The sequence below is a fragment of the Ixodes scapularis genome, unplaced genomic scaffold, assembly GCF_016920785.2.
Source record: "Ixodes scapularis isolate PalLabHiFi unplaced genomic scaffold, ASM1692078v2 PGA_scaffold4__175_contigs__length_147842914, whole genome shotgun sequence".
In the NCBI taxonomy this organism is placed as follows: domain Eukaryota; kingdom Metazoa; phylum Arthropoda; class Arachnida; order Ixodida; family Ixodidae; genus Ixodes; species Ixodes scapularis.
In genome coordinates this window covers 129,282,753-129,301,707 of record NW_024609879.1, presented here as the reverse complement: position 1 = coordinate 129,301,707, position 18,955 = coordinate 129,282,753, and the positions used below count along the sequence as shown (strand labels likewise).

Here is an 18,955-nt window from a genome sequence, read left to right as displayed (position 1 = left end):
AGAGACAAAAAAAAAAGGACATTGTCAGCGTAAATCAGAAAAGACTCAATCCACGAGGCACGGCCATTTCGCTAACAGGTTTACGCACGTAGCCCTGCGATATACCCTACACGTGTCACTACGGGAAACAGTGACATCAGCTGTTTAGAAAGCGCTTCCTTACTATATTCATTCCCGAGTTTGGCGCTCTGTCCCACTGACGTATAATAGACGACTGGCTGAAGTTTGAAGCTTTGAAGGTTGAAGTCTGCTAATTAGAATATGGTGGGTGAAGGCTGAAACTTAGAGGCTGCAGTGTGGAGACTGACTTCTGAAGGATGAATTCAGCATCCGATATGGAGGGATACCAAAGAATAAAACAAATTGGGAGTTGGTTTACATTGCAAAGCACTAGGTAACGAGGAACCTTTCACGCCGTTTCGACTGAACAAATTAAAAGGATATAGAAAATATTATTGTGCTCGCCCTAGGCGGAAAGTTCTCAATTTCCCGACGGGGGAGGGGGGGGGGGGGGGTGAGAGCCCGCCTTAATATATACAGGGTGTTTCACGAAAGGTGGACGAATTCGATGTTGCGAAGACTAACCCCATTTATTCGATATAGAGACGTATGAAATATCTTTTGAAAACTGTTTCTTGAAATAGACGGCAAAATTCAGGTTTGGTGCAATAGCCTTTTTTTAGGCTAAGAAATAAGGTTCTTTTTACGCTTAAACCATTTATCCGCTAAATATCTTATGTTTTTTAGAAACAAATAAATTATTTTCAATCATGAAAAGCAGCTAGTGTCTTTTCTTGGTGGATCGTCTTCGCACGAATGTATAAACACGCAAAAGGTGGGCTAAAGCGCACACCCAGCTCGACGCGCGTGGAGCGAAAGCTCGCGCTGCAGGACCCAGGGATCCTGGGTTCAATCCCCACCCCTGCCCGTTTCGATCTGGATGAGCATCGTACCGGCGTGCGGTCGTGTATCACTACTGCGTGGTGCACGTTAAAGACCCCAGGCTAGTGGTTTTACTGCACTGGCTAAATTGCTCATCTACAGCGTGTGACTTGTCGCAACTTTAATGGCTGACCAACTACACGCTGTATAAATATCCCCACAACCCATTTTTTTTTTTTTTTACTTTCATAGAGAACTACTTGTGCAGTTTTTGTTGTTATTTCGTGGGCGTTTCATAAACAGTGTGTTATGCATTCCAAACACTCCAAACGTGTGATAGGTGACTATCCTTTTTAGAGCTATAAATGAGTACATTTTTCATCTGGACCTTTTAACCTTTGCTTCTAGCTAAAATTTATATACAACTTTAAAACCCTTCATTTCTGCGACAATATTTTTCGCGAATTCTAAATTTAATTTTTTTTTAATTAAATTTCACGAATTCCAGATGCCTGCATTGAAACTCTTAAGGACCAAAAATTCGCGTGTCCTTAAATTTCGCGAATTGTTCAATTCGTGTAAATTAAGGGCTCGCGAACATTAGGGGTTTACAGTATCCTCGATTTTACTTCTTTGGAACAAAAGTCGGCTAATTCTGGCAAAGTAGGGTCAACCTCCACGTATGGTCGTCATTTTGGTTCGTGGAATGAGCAGTTCCTTCACGACCTCTTCATTCTTTTGAGTCAGTCTGAATTCCCGATGACAAATTGGTGTAGAAAAGCATTTCTTGAAACCCGATTTTGTTATCCACACACCGCACCGCCAACACATGCGGCGACGCTGCGTGGCGGCATTCAGGAATAATTTTTTTTTTCTGTTTGAAGCACGGAAAACAATCATATCGTTCTAAAATATCTGTGTAGATAAGCATGATTAATAAGTTGAATGAATGCAGAGTGTCAGAGAGACTTGTATTGGGGAGGAACACTTTCAATGATGCTCATTATGAATCTTGGCGCGACTTTTTAGAACGACTCTTTCAAAGCTTTGAAGACTTGAATTGACGGAAATGTCGATTGCCATGGCAACTGAGACCGATCTGACAATCACCTTGAGGGGTTTGGTAGTCTGTATGTTTGTATATGTTTGTGTCTGGCTAGCAGGCAAGCAAGGCAATATGGCACTAGCTTTTCAGGATCCAGTGGTCTTTATTTGGAACCACCTGCGCTTGTGAGAATACCAAGCTTAATTGTCGTTCTACGCCGGAGGTTTGTTGGGCTAGCTCGTCACGACAGGCCTGTTGCGGCACAGGTACGATGATGGAAGGACCTCCGTTCCGCGAAGGTGAACTGCGAAGGTTGGATAACAGATGAAAGCAGAATACGGGATGAATCACTGAAATCGAGTCCCGGTTTCGCGTGACATGCCAGTTTTATCTTTTATTTTGTTTTCTAATTTTGTATCAGCGCAGCTGTGTACTCATTTTCCTGCAAATATTGCAACCAGTCAGAGCAAGAATTTTACTTTAAGTGAGAACAATAAAAATGTACACAATAAATGTGCGGTCTCTTATTGTATGCCTTCGAAACTGGAGACCCTTTTTTTTCAGCTACGCGTGTTCAGCGTTGTTAGCTGTGTTCCAAATTTTACCGAAATGGATCCAAGTTATTCCGACGGGTCGTGTCACGTGACAACAAAAACTGAAAAACGCTGGACGCGGGTAGGTTTTAGACCGCCAAGGTACAAAACGTTTACCCTGGAGCACGATCGAGTAAATTTTGAAACATTGCCGTTAAGAACTATACTCTTAATTTCATATCCGACGTCACTGCAAGGCCGACCGATGTAGCGAATCAAACAGCTTCAAAAGTGCACCGTCACCGCGGTCGTTGTTTTGGTGACTCTGCTATGAGCGGCTAAGCTAATCATACACAGTAAATACCCCATGAGCCTGCGCTTTCTTTTTTTTGTGCGTGATTGGTTATTGATGGTATTAGCAGACCCACAAAGATGGCGATAAATTTTAGCGCTGCTTAATTCGGTCTGTCAGATCGTATATTGTCGGCTGCTGTCAGACGAAGCAAAACTGAGTAGGGTAAGGTGGGACAAAAAGAGGAAAAAAAAATTTATTTCAATAGTAATCTTTATGTTGGCTCCAATATTTCAGAAAACACACCGTGAGTGTACCCTTAGATGTCTTGACTCCATGCTCAGAAAATATTACTTAACTGGAACAAGCGAAACATGAAACAAAACTACAATATCTGAGAGTTACACAATGTCTCATTTTCCCTTTAACCTGTGGGGCAAAATGAGACGACGTAGTGGGGTACAATGAAGCACGCTTAAAACACCAAATCTGCGTTCTGTTTTTGTAAAATAATACACTTGAAAGGCACTGTGTGAGTTTCAACGCACTCTTCACAAGCCCACTCCTTGCATTCCATGCCCTCGATCCATACTGAACACGGCGCTGCTTGGCTCCAAATTTCTTTGCATACCAGACACAGCCGGTCCCTTGTGGTGTGCACCGCACGGTCTGCAGAATGACCGGACACTGCGCGTGTCTTCAAAAGATCCCTAATGATCTTTCTCTTAAATATCACGACTTTGTTTGTGTGTGTGGGGGGACCCTTACAAAAATGGCATATCCGGACTTTCATAAAAAAAATATATGGTTATATAAAAAATTGGGCATATCTGGCCATATCAAGCAGATCAGTTTATAGAAGGCTTATCTAGCCAGATCTGCCCAAATGTTTATATATCCATATCTGGGTTTGCCTCCCATATTAGGCCACATATGTCCCAATCAAATAAGGGAACCTTTATATACAGGGTGCTTTTTATTCTTGCATATTTGTTTTAAAAGAAAAGCCATGAAAGCTACACTTGTGCAGTTTGTGCGAGTGAGTTATACGCCCAGGGTGACATTATGAAGGTGGCTAATCTTTGCGATAAGTCGGCTAGTTATTTGAAACTTACTGCTTAACTTTTGAAGTAGTTAAAATAGACATATAGTTCCAATTAGAAACTTGCTGAGCGTCGTGCAAAACCCCTAAATCAGTCATTCTCAGAAAGACTTTCAGCGCGTGAGAAGCGTAGTAGTGTACTAAAATTACCACTCGTAGAACAGGTACAAGGCTAGCGGTTTTGGTAAGGCGCCCGCGCAATTTTTCTGTCTCTTATCTAGCCCCAGTCTTGTACCTGCTCCACGAGTGGTAACCTCAGCGCACTACTGTGCTTCACGCGTGCTCTTTCGTCCAAAACCCCTAAATTACTGATTTAGGGGTTTTGGACGACGCTCAGCAAGTTTCTAATTGAAACCATATGTCTATTTTCACTAATTAAAAGTTAATTAGTGAATTTATATAATTAGCCTACTTATCGCAAAGATTAGCAAACCACATAATGTCCCCCTGGGCGTATTACTCACTCGCACAAACCGCATAAGTGCAGCTTTCACGGCTTCTTTAAAAACAAATCTCCAAGAATAAAAAAACAAAACACCTGGTATATTGTTGTCTTCTACAAATAACTACGAAAAGTGACTTCCCATCTGTATAAGAAAAATACGAATTGGATATTGAGCATGTACCAACTTTTATTAATTTTTACATGAGCTGCGTTTTACGCCACTCCTGATTTCGCGCAACTTAACTCCCAGGGAAAGCAGAATTATCGGTATTCGCTTAACGAATGTCGATGAAACGTTAATGTCGACGAAACCTGTGTCCATCAAACGTGAATCCACGAAAAGGTGGCCGTGGAACATGTTATCACGAAACGCAGGGAGAATAAAAAAAAAAAATTGGTATTCTACCTGCTGTTGTGACACGACCTTAGAATTTCGGAGAAATTATTTTCCCGGCTGCCAGGATATAGACACGGCCTGATTCTAGAGGTAATCTGGAACAGTACCTTTAGGAAAACGACCAATTGTCGCGAAGTAGGTTGCAGAGCACTTACGTTGACGAGACGGGAGTTAAAAGGCCCCGTCTCGTGCGAGACGGGACCTTTCAAAATCCGAGGTATATGTCGACACGGCCACGGCAGAACCACCACTCAAACACGAAAATGAAAAGGAAGGTGTCCGTGAAGATTCAACACGATGTAGCACAAGCTGACATTTGTAGAACGGAACACTAAACGCATCACAAAAAATTCTTGGGCTTCTTTGAAGAAATTGCTTGCAGAAGTAGAAATCCGCAGGGCGCAACTCGCGCCAAACTAGATCAGGCAGAACGGATTCCGAGATTGCCAACGGCTAATGCGTTATCCGTCAAACCACGTGACTACTCACCTTCTACCACGCTTTGAGCTTAGGGAGGGAGAGAAAAGGAGAGAAGGAAAGGCCAAAACGGGAGTGCTCAAACAAAAGGCTTATCTTATGCACTCTCAACAAAAAGGTAGTCAGAAGCCGTTAGATATCGCTATCCCCTCCAGAATCCAACAGTCTGTTCTGAGCGCCTGGCCAGACACGCACGTACGAACGTACATATTCCACACCACACTTCACACGTACGCGACATACAGACACCAACGCGTTTACAAACAGCACATGAGATACTGACACTCTGCATTCCTATACACACGAATAGTCGACACCACCAGCTTTTATACTGCTGTATTTTCTGGGACCGATTAGGATGGTGACCACTGTCGTATTTTGCATAAATACGAAAAGACTGTGCAAGATTTGCCAGTATATATTATTTTTCTCTACCGCCCTTATGAAAGCGCTCGTATCTCTAATGTTATAACCTGCAGTTCAATGCAAAAGTGAACTGCAGGTTATAAATAAATTTTAATATACGCTACACGTCACGTTTTGATCAGTTTCGTTTCCTCGCTTGCCTACGCTTCAAGTATACAGAAGCCTGTTTAATTAATTGTATTAATCATCAAAACCAATTTCTGCAATTACAACTTTCTGAACACGCTGACGCATTTTCTTTTCTCTTTCTACATGTCCGAATGAGTTCAGCGGCCGTTGAGTAAACGTTGAATACACTGAGCACGCGCCGTGCCTTCACTTGCAACGAACGTCAAGTCGGCAACATTAAAAAGCTACGGATAGTATTAACATTTTAAATATCGGCTGGTATACGTGCCTTGCATGCGACGCCCTATGGCACCGTACCATTCTCCTGCGCCCGTACCTTCTGCAGCATACATTTGGCACCATCGAATTAGGTCTTGGCAAGCCTTGCCGAAAATAACAGATTCGGCGATGCCAAAATGTATGCTGCAGAAGGTGCGGGCACAGGAGCAGAGCATGGCGCAGAGCAAATGCGGCCGACGTGACGTCAGACGTCAACGTAAGCCATGTACTCCTTGATAAGAGGAGCCAATGCTGAGCAATTGAGCTTTTGCTAGTCATCCGTCGCGACGACTAAGGAGGCAAAAACGCGACGCGGTAAACTAATATGCAATCGAAATACGCCCCACTGTGTTTTTTTTGTTTTTTTTTAAGCTTCAGGATTAATGAACACCACAAGTTATGTCAAGTAGAACTTTCTTAAATGCAAACTATTAAGGTAACATGCAAAATGGGTTCGCGTACGGTTTTAAAGACTATGTATCAGAAGAAAGATGCTGTTTAGTCGATCCAACATTTGTTTATGTAACCAAGTCGGCTCTCTAAACTAAATTGCTCCCTCAGCCACCAATTGTTTTTGACATCTCATTTACTAAATTCATTGTCATTTTTGTGATATTATGCACCAATTGATCCTTCGCAGATGTTTGTCTCGCGACTGTGGGACAGAAGAACATTTAGATCACAAAAGCCTCTTTCGTCTATGACGGCTCTAAGCATAAATAATTTTATTCTTGGCTGCAAATACTATGAATGTGTAAATATTCAAAGCATCCAAATGTTCGAAGGACCTATTGTTTAAAATTGTAGGTGATTTGTGAAAATTAAGTCGTTTACAGTGTACAAGATTTTAGTTTGCATTTATCTATATTATCCTACAAACAATTTAGAAGGCATCAGATAAGCAAGCTCTACCCCCGTCACGCTCGCAGTTAAGATGAAAAAAAGTGAACAAACAGAGTTGTTACTTTGTACTGTCAATTTCAGCGAGTTATGCTGATACGCTAGAACCATATTTTTGGTATAATACGGCTTTCTGATTGGTCCCAGGTTGTGGTAGTGTGCCAGCCGTTAACGGTGCATTCATAAATCTAATGTCATTCTTCCATCCGAGAAAACAAAGAGACGAATATTCGTTTTCTCCCATATACAAAAAAAGAACTTCAGGTGTTGTTCGGCTGAATTAAGCTAGTCATTCCGATCACATCATACACGCATAAGTCACTTCTGTGACTTTCATTAATTAAAAAATTCTAGAATTTTTAACCTGCTTTAATATACAAGTATGAGGTAGGTTTGAAATTCTACTGCAACATCAAGGTAATCTGTTGCCATAAATATATACAAACCATCCTTATGGTAGCTATGTTTACCTATCTGGAGTGGGATCAATTGTATGTAAACCAACCTGCCATGCCTCTGCTCTACAGGACGTCAAATCAGGGTTGCCTTTATCCCCATCCTGAAGAAAAAGCTGACAAGTCGTCTATGCCAGGCTCTGATGTACAGCTCTTTTAATTCGCAAAAGCTGCGGGGTGCGAGATCAACCAGCTTTCAACCCAACTTGCTGCCTCTCGTTGAATGTCCGTTCAACTGCTAAAGACATTACGCCATGCTTTAGGTGGATCTGAAACAAACTAAAACAGAAATCAAACCAATGTTTCGCCCTTCTGTATAGGGGAATTCATTGTTGTGATCCGATACATACAAGTGACAGGCAGCACTGCAGCTTAATTTTAGGACAACCACTTTCATGTGTATATTTCAGGTAGCGTCATAAAAGAATCAATATTAAGTGCCAGGCGTGTACGTAAAGTGTGGCAATTAAATATTCTGCAGGTTTCATCACCCCACCTTACGTCATGCACCCAAATAGTAGCAAGACCACAAACATGTTAGTTAGCCAGAGCCCTACACCGTAACAGTCTGTCTGTAGCTGTTTGCCTACATATGTTTTGGAACTGCAGTAATGTTCTTGTCCAACCGTTAATTTGATTGACCAGGTTGTAAAAAAATTAACCCAGAGAAACATGACATTAATGGATAACCTTGCGACACGCCTGTTATTCATGCAACATTAAAATGCCACTGACAGCAACATGAATAACTTGTTTTAATGTACTGCTAAAATATAAACGTAACCTCCCATCAACACCCTTAAAGTCCCCCCCCCCCCCCCCCAAGGTAGGTTTCCTACAATAACTGCCGCTCTATGGTTGTTATAAAAGGTGAACCTCGGAACCATGGACAATAGAGACTATGTGGCTTGAGCGAACTCAAATGAGAATCTGTATAACCAATGGCAGTTTCTGCTCGGCCGGGAATGCATGCGATATAAAATCGAAATATCAAGGGTCTACGCAAAAACTTAATTCAAGCAACGGCCCCAAAGGCTCCACAAAAGGGACAATCTTGGGTTCTGACCCTAATTTCTACGCCCTGAAAGCCAACATGGAACTTTAACACCACAGAAGCACTGTAACTTATGAGATTGAAACGACATATCTTATGATGGCTGAAACAATTCTATCCGCAACATTTACAGCAGAGAGACTAAGTCCATAGCGAAAACAAACAAAGGCTTGAACAGTTATATTCAATGCAAAACAGTTTGAACAATGCTTACTATTAGGTGTTGGTAAGAAATGCATTATTTACCCGAGCTAATGCTCTAAACTGGCCAAGATGTTCCAATTAATACTTTATATCTTCGTATAAATCATAGTAGCCAAAGCAAGGACCAGGTGCTTGTTCTATTTCTTTGTTAGTTGTAACATGCTAAATCTTGAGAAAAAAACGAGACTGGCGCATAATCACGACGTATATAGTTCGCCATCCAACTGTCAGACAAGATTTGCCTCGTCAAATTGAGCGGAAAAACTCCCCCGCTAAATTTAGCGGCAAAATGTTTCCGCTAAATTTAGTGGGGAAAGTTTCTCGCTAAATTTCGAGGAGATTTTTTCTGCTATATTTAGCGAAGATTAATTTTTCCGCTAAATATAGCGGGAAAAACTTTCACTAAATTTTGCAGGAAAACGTTTTTGCTAAACTTAGCGCAAAATTGTTTCTGCTAAATTTAACGGGAAAATAATTTCGCCAAATTAAGCGGGGAAAATTTTCCGCGAAATATAGCAAGAAAATTTTTCCGCTAAGTTTAGCGGGGAAATTTTTCCGCTATATTTAGCAGGGAAGCTTTTCCGGTAAAGTTAGCGGAGAAATTTGTCCGCTAAATTGGGCGGGCAAAATGTTCCGCAAAATTTGGCTGGGAATTTTTTTCCGCTAGATTTAGCGGGAAACTTTTCTGATTACTTTAGCGGGGAATTTTTCACCACGATCTCCGCTAAATTTAGCGGGGCAAATTTTCCGCTACATTTAGCGGAAAAATTTTCCCGCCAAACTTAGCGGGAAAATATTTCCGCTAAATTTAGGTGTTTTGGGACGTCACTCTCATGACGTTTCACATGACGTCACTCGTGACCCTCGTGACTTCACACGTAACGTCACGTCTGACGTTATTATGGAAACATCGCATAATGCAACGCGCGGTTACGGCGACGACGACGCAGACGGCGAAGGCCAAGCAGACGGCGAAGGCTACGCAGACGGCGACGCAGACGGCAACGCAGACGGCAACGCAGACGGCAACGCAGACGGCGACGCTCACGGCGACGCACACGGCGACGCACATGGCGACGCAGACGCAGACGCCGCTCAAGCCAGAAACGGGTGCCTAAGAGCTGCGCTCTAAAAAGTTTACAGTGCACTTACCATTACAACTGTCTATTGTACTATAAAACAAGCTGCCTGACGCCATCGTTACAAAATCTAACACTGATAATTTCAGAGAGGGGTTGAGGACGCACGACCAGTCTTGTACACGTTACTAAAAAAAAGTAATCGATTACAATTACTATTACTCTTGGCTAAAAAGTATTCGATTAGATTACTTGATTACTCGGCGGCAAAAGTAATGCGACATTACTTAAAGAAGTAATCGTTACTTTTCCGATTACTTCATCGTGTGAAGACACATCTTTAGCGCTCATAACAATGAACTACTTCCAACCTATATTTCACATTTGCACAAGTATTGAAGAAGAAAAACTGGCCCCCTCTTCGTGGTCGCTGCACCTTCACAATGCGGACACAAGCATAGAATTCGTTTGAAGACGTTTAATGATTTGGGCGTTCGCCAGTGTGTGTGTGTGGGGGGGGGGGGGGGGGGGGGGGGGAGGGGGTGGCGGGAGAACGGAGGGGGTTCTAGATCTTGTTAAGCTTGAGCACGGTTTGTCGCTCAAAGTTTGCGTCGCTCATTTTATTATTCACATGTGGATGAGCTTGCATGTTATAGAAAAGAGCAGCAGCTCCAGGATTCGAAACGGATCATGTGTAGTATCCATTAGCGGAAGAGATCGCCCCGACCACTTCTCAAGTCGAAACATTGCTTGTCACAAAGACCACGTAGGGGAAATGGGGAAATATTTCAACTGCCTTTGTTCTATTTTGCACCCGCTTTAGGCATTCTTCGGTTCTGGTTCTCCTACGGGCTGCGAGTAGGTACCCTAAGCAGGATTTATTTTATTTTTTTATTTCTGTGTGTGTGTGCGTGAGGGGGCTAGTTTGAACGGAGGACTCACAAAGCTACATTCTGCTTCCTCAGACTTCTCCCCGAATGGCCTTTGTCACGCACTGTGGCTTCCCTGGAGCTTCCCACACCCAGTCCCAGCGCGAAAAAAAAAAAAAAGGCCATTCCACAGAAACTGTACATAGAAAGTGATTGACCTCGTTTCCTACAGCCCCGCAAAAATCTTCCTCTTTTCCGTTCGAAAAAAAAAAGCAAATTTTATTTTTGTTATTTCATTAAAAAAAAGGCGTGTGCCAGGGGGGGGGGGGGGGGGGTTCCCGTGGACAAATTGTAACGGTTACAAGTAATTTTATTACTTCAAAAAGTAATCAGACTACTCTTGTGATCACTGCCTAATAAAAGTAATCAACTGATTGCAAAATTACTCCAAAACGTATCGATTACAAGTAATTTGATTGCTTGTAATGCGTACGGTACACGTCTGCGCACGACCTACCTGAATGCTCAGTGCGTGATGTGACCTGCTTTGTAGAACTGTTTTTAGAGCGTAGCTCTTAGCCGCCCGTTTCCGGCTTGGGCGCCGTCGCCGTCGCAGTCGCCGTATCTGCCGGCGTAACCGCGCGTTGCATTATGGGTCGCTTCCCCTAATGACATCACATGTGACGTCACGTGTGAAGTCACGAGAGTCACAAGGGATGAGGAGGAGGAGGTGGGAATTTTTTTCCCCTATATTTAGCGGGAAAAAATTCCCCGCTAAATTTAAAGAAAACATTTTTTCGCTATATTTAGCGGAGAATTATTTCCACAAGATTTAGCGGGAAATGTGGTCAAAATCTCCCGCTAAATGGGAGGGGAGCAGGAGAGGAAGAGGAGAGGGGCATTCTCTCCCCTCCGAACTCTCCCATCATCCTCCTTAAGAGCTTCGCTCTGATTCGGCGTTAGAGGGAGTTGTTAACGTCTTTAATTTTTTTCTTTGTAATTTCCCCTCCCCCTCTCCCCTTTCATGTAAAGCCCAGAAATGAGCGAGTCAGGATATTGAAAATAAATATATAAATGAAAAGCCTTTGTTCCTGTGACAAAGGTTGTGTCGGTATTTTCTCCTCATCCTTTACCAAAAAATAAGTTTTTTTTTATTTTTTAAAGGCGCTCTTTACTATCTTTGAAAGGGTAGAAAGTCCTAAATTCAGGAATCAGACCTTAGACGTCAGAGACTGGAAGTTTAAAAGCAAAGAGCTGAGCTGCCGCACAACCTGGAGGCTTTCCCATTGTCACGAATCAGTCAACGAGACCGAGGCAGAAACACCGGGATGCTTGTCTGGAAAGTTGCCATCTGCCTGTTGGGCACTGCTACAGGTAGGGTAAAAATTTCAACTCCTATATCTGGAAGCTTAAAGGGGCATTGAAGTGCTTTTTGCAAAAGCTTATTTTTAATTGCATATTGCTTGTCGGACTTCAACCAATAAAAATTACCAGTCGTAGATGGCAGTTTAAAGGGGCTTTTTGGGTCCCTACCACCTACCTAAAATTTCATTAATGAAAATAGTTAACTCCGTGAGGATTCTTAACTATATTAACATTGCTCTTTTGAAACGGGTTGTGCGTTCTATTTTGAAACAAAAAAAAAGTAAAATCTTTGGGTTTAAGATACGTAATACAGTAATTATTGTTTAAACACGCCGTCGGACGGCGCCTCCTGGTGTCTGCTCCAATTAAGATGCAGCAAAAGGGCTATGTCACAAGCTTTGATTAGATTTTCAATAAGTAAATCGTCCGCTCAAAAGTGCAATTTCTGTTGTTTTCTCTTTAGGATGCTTAGAGCCCGTAGATTCAATCACCACTGTGTATAGACAATCTCAGAATGTGCTCAAGTGCCCCATTAGAAAGCAGGGGGTGGTTTACTATGTTCACGATCCTTGCTTCGCGGTTGGTCCTTCGGCAACCTTATCGGCTAATGCCGGATTCTGATTGGCTGCGGAGATATCATAAGATGCTCGTGACTCACCACAAATTATGTTTCTTAAGTTGTCAGAAACCATAGTGGACGCCATTTGCGCAGGTGCTACCTTAAGTCATAACGCCACGAATCGTAGCAGCTTCGCAGCTTGTATATCCGAGTCAACCGACATGTTCATCGAGTCGCTCGGCGGGAGTCCAGTGCATAGCGCCCAGTGATTGGCCCTCCGAATGCTTTGCAATAAAGTAGTAATGAAGTCACCTTCATAGTTATTGAACTCTCCATTTTGAACAATGCGTGACCCAATATTGAGTCACAATTATACGTAAAGAAAAGTCGTAGACCTATATTTTCCTCGGGAATCGAGTCACAACTAACGCAGACATGTACAAATTACTCAAATAAGGTAGTTAAGTTAAGTTACTGAGTATCGACGCCAAAAGTAATTGGAGTAGAGTAGAAATTACGCATATGTAATAGAAATTGAGTAAACTACTAACTACTCTAAAAAGTAGCGAGTTACTTTGAAGTTACTTTCGAAGTTACTTTTTTTATATTTTTGTGGAAGCAAAATGAACAGCAGTTTTGATCAATGAAAAACCCTGCGAGTCTAAAATAAATGCAGTCTATTTATAGCTTGCGTTTTCGCCGAAATAGTTTATTCGCTCGCAGAAACAATTGACTTTCAAAGTTCTTGATAGGAGAATTTTCCCCTTTTTCTTCTAAAGACGTCCCCAGCCAAGCTAAATAGACGTTCCACCGTTGCACTGAATGGAACGGCAGCGTTGAATTTGAGAAACAGGCTGTGCAGGGTCGGGTAAGCGAGTGTCGGCATCTTAGGTGTCCATGGCGGAACATGTGAGGCTTGCCTCGGGTAGAGGATCTTTTATAACAAACTTTCCTCCTTTTTTCTTTTTTCTTCGCCAAGTTGAGATTCTTATGACTGGCCCCTCTTTATTCCGACGTCCTTCTGAGAGTACGCTGATAGAGTGCACCAGACCTTCAAGGGTTCAAGTCTCGCGATACGACGATGAGATCATCCGGACGACTGCGCGTTCCGTTGTAGTGCTAGTGGTACGCTACTGGAAAAAAAATGTTTTGGTTTAACAGAAGATGAACCAAAGTATACTTCGCCGCTGACGCCGGGTCCAACAAAAGGATCTCCCAAGGGTAACTCGCAATCCTCGCCGGCGACTACAATATTCTGACGCGCCTGACACGCCTGACAAGTAAATCGTTTTCAACAAAGAGGAGGTCTCCCAGGCATGGATGGTCGGAAGGACGCGAAGAATTACGTGAACAAGCATCGTCGCTCATATACAGTTGCAGCTGGAAGCGGGAACGTGCTCCCATGAACGGATTATCCGTGCCAGGGTTTGTGCGCGGGGGAGTCCGGCTTTGCAAAGGCGTATGCGCTGACGACAAGGCGACCATGGGAACAGGCCCCCAGCTGCGAGGTCATTCCAGTGGCGCCTCCCGTGGAACCTACCGCTTGAGTCAGAACTCACTAAAGAGAGACAAAAACTCTCGGAGTGTCCCCGTCTTTCACGGTTGCAGCTGGAAACGCGGCGCCTGCGTGCATTACCGGATTAGGTCAATACCCGACCAAGGCTTGTTAAGCATCTCTTCCTGCGTTCGTGCGTGCCGGTGTTATGTTTTGGCTGCTCGTCGCCACCTTGACCCAAGGACGCCTTCCCGAACAGGGGGCCTCTTGTTAGGGAATGCCACTTTATCTGCCGGCGTCTTATTCATTTCTGCGCTCAAACTTTCGTGATCGGCAAAATTAGCACTATTAAATTTCGAAAGTAGTTAGTAATTTGAGTAGAAGTTACCTGAAAAAGTAGTTAAATTAAACTACTAATTACCCAAATCAAGTTGTAATTGAAAGTTACCAAGTTACTCGAAAAAGTAGTTAAACTACAGTAGTTTGAGTAGAGTAGTTGAACTACGTCCAAGTCTGCAACTAAGCGTACACTCTAACAAATGCCTGCGCGTCTACTTGCCCCCAAAACACTCGAAGAGCCCGTCTCCGCAATCTACGAAATCAGCTCAGCGAATGATGAGGTGGAGCATCTGTTTAGACCTCAAAATTAGTTCTGCGCTGTAACATTACGAAATGCTAGGATGACGCTTTGCATTGCGTAATGCCAGAGCGCAAACTTCATTTTTAGGTCTAAATGAATGTTGCGCCTCATCATTTGCTGAGCTGATTTCGTAGATCGCAGAGATTGGCTCTTTGAGTGTTTTGCGGGTAAGTATACGCACAGGCATTTCTTAGGGTGTATAGTAAAGTCGTAGACCTATTTTGTCGTCGGGGATAGTTAAATTAGATTATAGAATGGGTGGTCAACACGTTTTGCCTCCGAGGCTGTAACTTTTTTATTGGGCGATGGAATTGAAAGATGTTACATTCGAATGAAAGTGTGGAATCTCCATTTTCCCAGGAGCAGATAACTTTTCAATATAGTCCCCATGGCGATGATGCATTTTCGCTACCGGTGCACTATTCTCCGCATACCGTCGTAGATGATTGAGGTCGTCTGTTAGACTAACGCCGCAATGGAGAAGATGCAGTTTCAATATGTTTTGCCTCATTCACATTGCAGCCTTGACATTGCGCAACATAACGTTTGGCTGTTTTCCAAGGTAAATAAACACCTGAAGAGAACGCGGTTTGCGTTCTACGACGGGGTTAACGATGCGGTGCGCCAAACTTTTATTCGAATGTATTATCTTTTAATTCCGCCACCGAATCAAAACGTTACAGCCTAGGAGGCAAAACGTATTGATCATTCGCAGCGGAGAATCACCAACAGCGATCAGCACCTCATCACAGGAGGACCGTATCACGAACTATAATCAGTGACAGCTTAAGAGTTCAGGGCGAGGGAAATGAAGGCTGGGGAGTAGGAAGCAGATGGATTGCTGGAGAAGAGAGGAGGAAACATCCTTCTTGCTCCGTTGTTCCGCCTGCTTCCTCCTCCTCAGCCTTCTTTTCCCTCGGCCTGAACTCTTAACCTGTCAACGACTAGCCTCCTATCCGAACGAAAGGATCAAGACCAAGAGTTTCTAAGTAATGCACACAATCAGCAAAAACGCTAGGCCTTTGTGCGATCGCAAACAATTCTTAAAAAGCGTCCTTGAACAGACTCTAGCCTAAGCGTTAGAGTTACGCCTACGGATTTGCATATAGTAGAATAACCTTCAAACCTTGTTGAAACTAACGAGCGAAAATGGTGCAGTATGAAGTGCTTCAGGCTATTGTGTGTGAATGTTGTCCTGTGTGCGTATTGATCTCATTCTCAGGATTTATTTCCTTGTGAAGTCTATTTATTTTTAACGTAGAAAAGACCGTCATAAAAAGCCGTCATGAAGAATTCGTCACAAAGACCAGTCACCAAGAACCTTCACAAAGAAGTGTGGCATTAAGTAATATCATGACGTCACGTGACGTCCTGAGGTCACGGGACTTTGTGAACACAAGTAATGTCATAAAACCATGTGACGTCGTACACTCGCGTGCCACCCTGGCGGCATGTGACGCAACAGTTGTGTGACATCATCACGTCACTTGACGTCCCCCACACACATACACATAGCGTGGTCCAGCTCATCTGCAACACGCACACTGTGCTTTCCAGTCTTTACCAAGCTCAGCAAACAATTTTTTTCCAGGAGCCAGGATTGAAGAGGCCTACGTGTACCCGCGTATACTGGAGGCGAGATCTTCCGATGGCCTCAAGGTGGTGTCCGTCGACGGGAAGACGACCCTGAGGCTTGAGAAGGCGTCCGTCCTAGCCGAGACCCTACTTGTGACATCATACGACGAAAACGGGCAAATGACGCACACGCCAGTGAGTACACGCCATGTCCGATACGCGATTTTTCAAACCGGATGACGTCATGATCACCTTCAGACAATATCAAAACTAAACCAACTATTTCTGGTGTTCCTCTTTCTGACGTGTCCAATTAATTTATCCCGTAAGGTTGAAATAAAATCTAGTTCAAAAGTCGCTCTAAGAGACGTTCACAGGGTGGTTGGTGATAATTTACGCGAATTCATTAAATACATATGCGCCTTTATTTTCGTCATTTTAGATTCAAGCCGAAGAAATTGAGAAGCACCACTACCGTGACCGCGACCGATACGCCTCTTTAATGGTGCACGACACAGCAGATGGCCTCGAAATGGTAATATTCATACTGCGTTTAGCGCCATAATTAACATACTTATTTGATCATTGAGCTTCAAATACTATAGAAAATAGAAGTGCGAACGGCGTCTTTGATTGTCACTATCATCGTCACTATCATCTTCATGGACAACTTCAGAAATACAGGGTGCGGTCTGTATCGGGTGCACTATTATGACTGTCTCGGGGTCAATAATACTGCGAAATTATCCGATAAGAACAGCTTGAATCCTTGCGTTTCGTAAGCCCCCAGCGATTAAATTTTCGTGTTTTTGCTTTCTTCAAACCCGTAATTACCGAAAGTTTTTTTATTTTTTTTTTATTACGTAGACTGATATGTCATGCAGTGAGAACACCACTTACGTGTCTTTCTTTAATGAGATGAGCCAACGAAAAAGGTTAATCGGCATCGATAACCAATAACAACTCGGTTTCAGCAGAAATAAGAGATCATTGATGTAAGATACTGTTTATTATTTTTATCGATTTTATTAAATAAAGCGAGACCAATGAGTGACTTTTAGGCTTCATCGCGAACTAGTTGACGTAATGAAGACCTTAGAAGCCTGGTTGTTATCGAGTGGTTAACGCAGCTGCCTCATGACGTCTTTGAGGCATTTCGCCCCTGCGCAAGGTCAACCATACCCTCTAAAAGGTTCCGCGGAAATGATATTTAAGGGAAAATGTAAAAAATACAATAAACAAACTGTTCGCTGTAGTTGTGATTATTATATTGTCTTCAGGAGTCGTGGAAAGTGCTTAAGGTTTTCAGTATGTAATAACGGTCCATAACATTTCATTTATATAACTTAACATATCTAAAGATCAATTTCATAACAGATCTAAAGAAACCAGCAGTGTACAACATTGCACTCATAATCAGTTATTAGTATTTTCTGAGCTTTGCAATGGTAGCGGCCGGTGTATGTGTAGGGTGTTTACAGATGACTTCACCAGCCAGTGAAACAGCAGACGTACAAACAGGGCTTATAGTGGATGTTTATCGGAAAGAATCATCATAGCTCTAAATATATTGAAGAGTTCTTAACAAGATATTTCGAAACAATATCAAGTTTTTTGTTTTCTTTCTTGGGTGTTCAATGAGAATTACATTTTAAATTATCATTCGATCTATTCAAATCCTGTTCGACTTGAAAAGCTGAAAGGAAAAGCACTTTACTTTATACCACTCAACAAGACGTATAGCAGTGGGGATTGCTTTACCTTCTAGCTTGAAAAACATCGAAGAGAATGATTCTTTAGAAAACAATACTGTGCATCTCTAAACCGACTGGAAAAGTAGAATCTAATGAGTATCACATGACGCTACATTTGCCACAAAACAAGTAGTCGCCGGTGTTTATTGTTATCCACTTTCAAAAATTAATAGATACACTCATTCATTGAAATTAGCTGTACTGCGGAATGTGCGCGTTTTGGTCGCAAACTTATGCCGTAAAACTTTTTTTGTTTCTTAATGATCCTCTCAGAAAAAGGCTGAACATAAATCGTCTTGTGTTCCTTCTAACTGTTCTGCGCATAGAACTTCACAGTATTTTTGTATTTTGGTCTGCTCCGTAGAATGTTCTTTAGGGAAGTTACCAGGGTGATACAGTTATTACATGACAAGCGGGGGTTCTTAATTTATGTTAACTTGTATGAGACATCAAATGCTAGTCATTAAAATTAGTAGTATTTGATAGAATGTGTAAGTTTGTGTCACGAACTTAAGGTGTAAAACATGTTAACCATTGCTTTCATTGAGGGAAATGCAACAAACGGAAAAGGTCTGTTGCTGTTTTCGCGTTAACTGTCCCACGAACTAACAAATCTGTTGTATTTCTTTCTGCTCCGTCGGATATAATGTTCGCCAGACAGGAATGGTGGACGCTGTCACTCGCATCGAGCCTGTGCTGACAGCACCGCGATCGTTGGACGGATCCTTGCCCCACAGGTTGCACACCATGCCAGAGGAAGAATTGGAACGCCTCAAGAAGATCGGTGAGTTTAGAACCCCAACTAAGTCAGGCTTTACGGCCGGTCTACACATTGCTACTCAGCGCTGAGATAACGTGACGCCAGTAATGCATCAGTGCTGCTGTCAGTGCTGAGTCAGCGCTGAGTTAGAGCTGCTCAGTATGGTGTGTAAGCCAGAAAAAAAGTTGGGGCTGCAAGATCCACGCCCTGAAGGTGGTTGGTCAGCGAAGCTGTGGTGTCACCTGCAACGATTGCCTACT

The 18,955-nt window shown here is 42.8% G+C and overlaps 1 protein-coding gene across 1 annotated transcript in view; it reads left to right on the top strand.

The window, feature by feature from the left end:
* The first annotated feature begins 11,851 nt into the window (after positions 1 to 11,851).
* Positions 11,852 to 18,955, top strand: part of LOC115316192 (A disintegrin and metalloproteinase with thrombospondin motifs 7-like) — a 64,866-nt gene continuing 57,762 nt past the window's right edge. The window contains exons 1-4 of the mRNA XM_040207921.2: positions 11,852 to 11,921; positions 16,198 to 16,376; positions 16,624 to 16,716; positions 18,593 to 18,719. Of these exons, the coding sequence (XP_040063855.2) occupies positions 11,876 to 11,921; positions 16,198 to 16,376; positions 16,624 to 16,716; positions 18,593 to 18,719 (445 nt within the window). The 5' untranslated portion in view covers positions 11,852 to 11,875. The remainder of the gene's footprint in view (positions 11,922 to 16,197; positions 16,377 to 16,623; positions 16,717 to 18,592; positions 18,720 to 18,955) is intronic.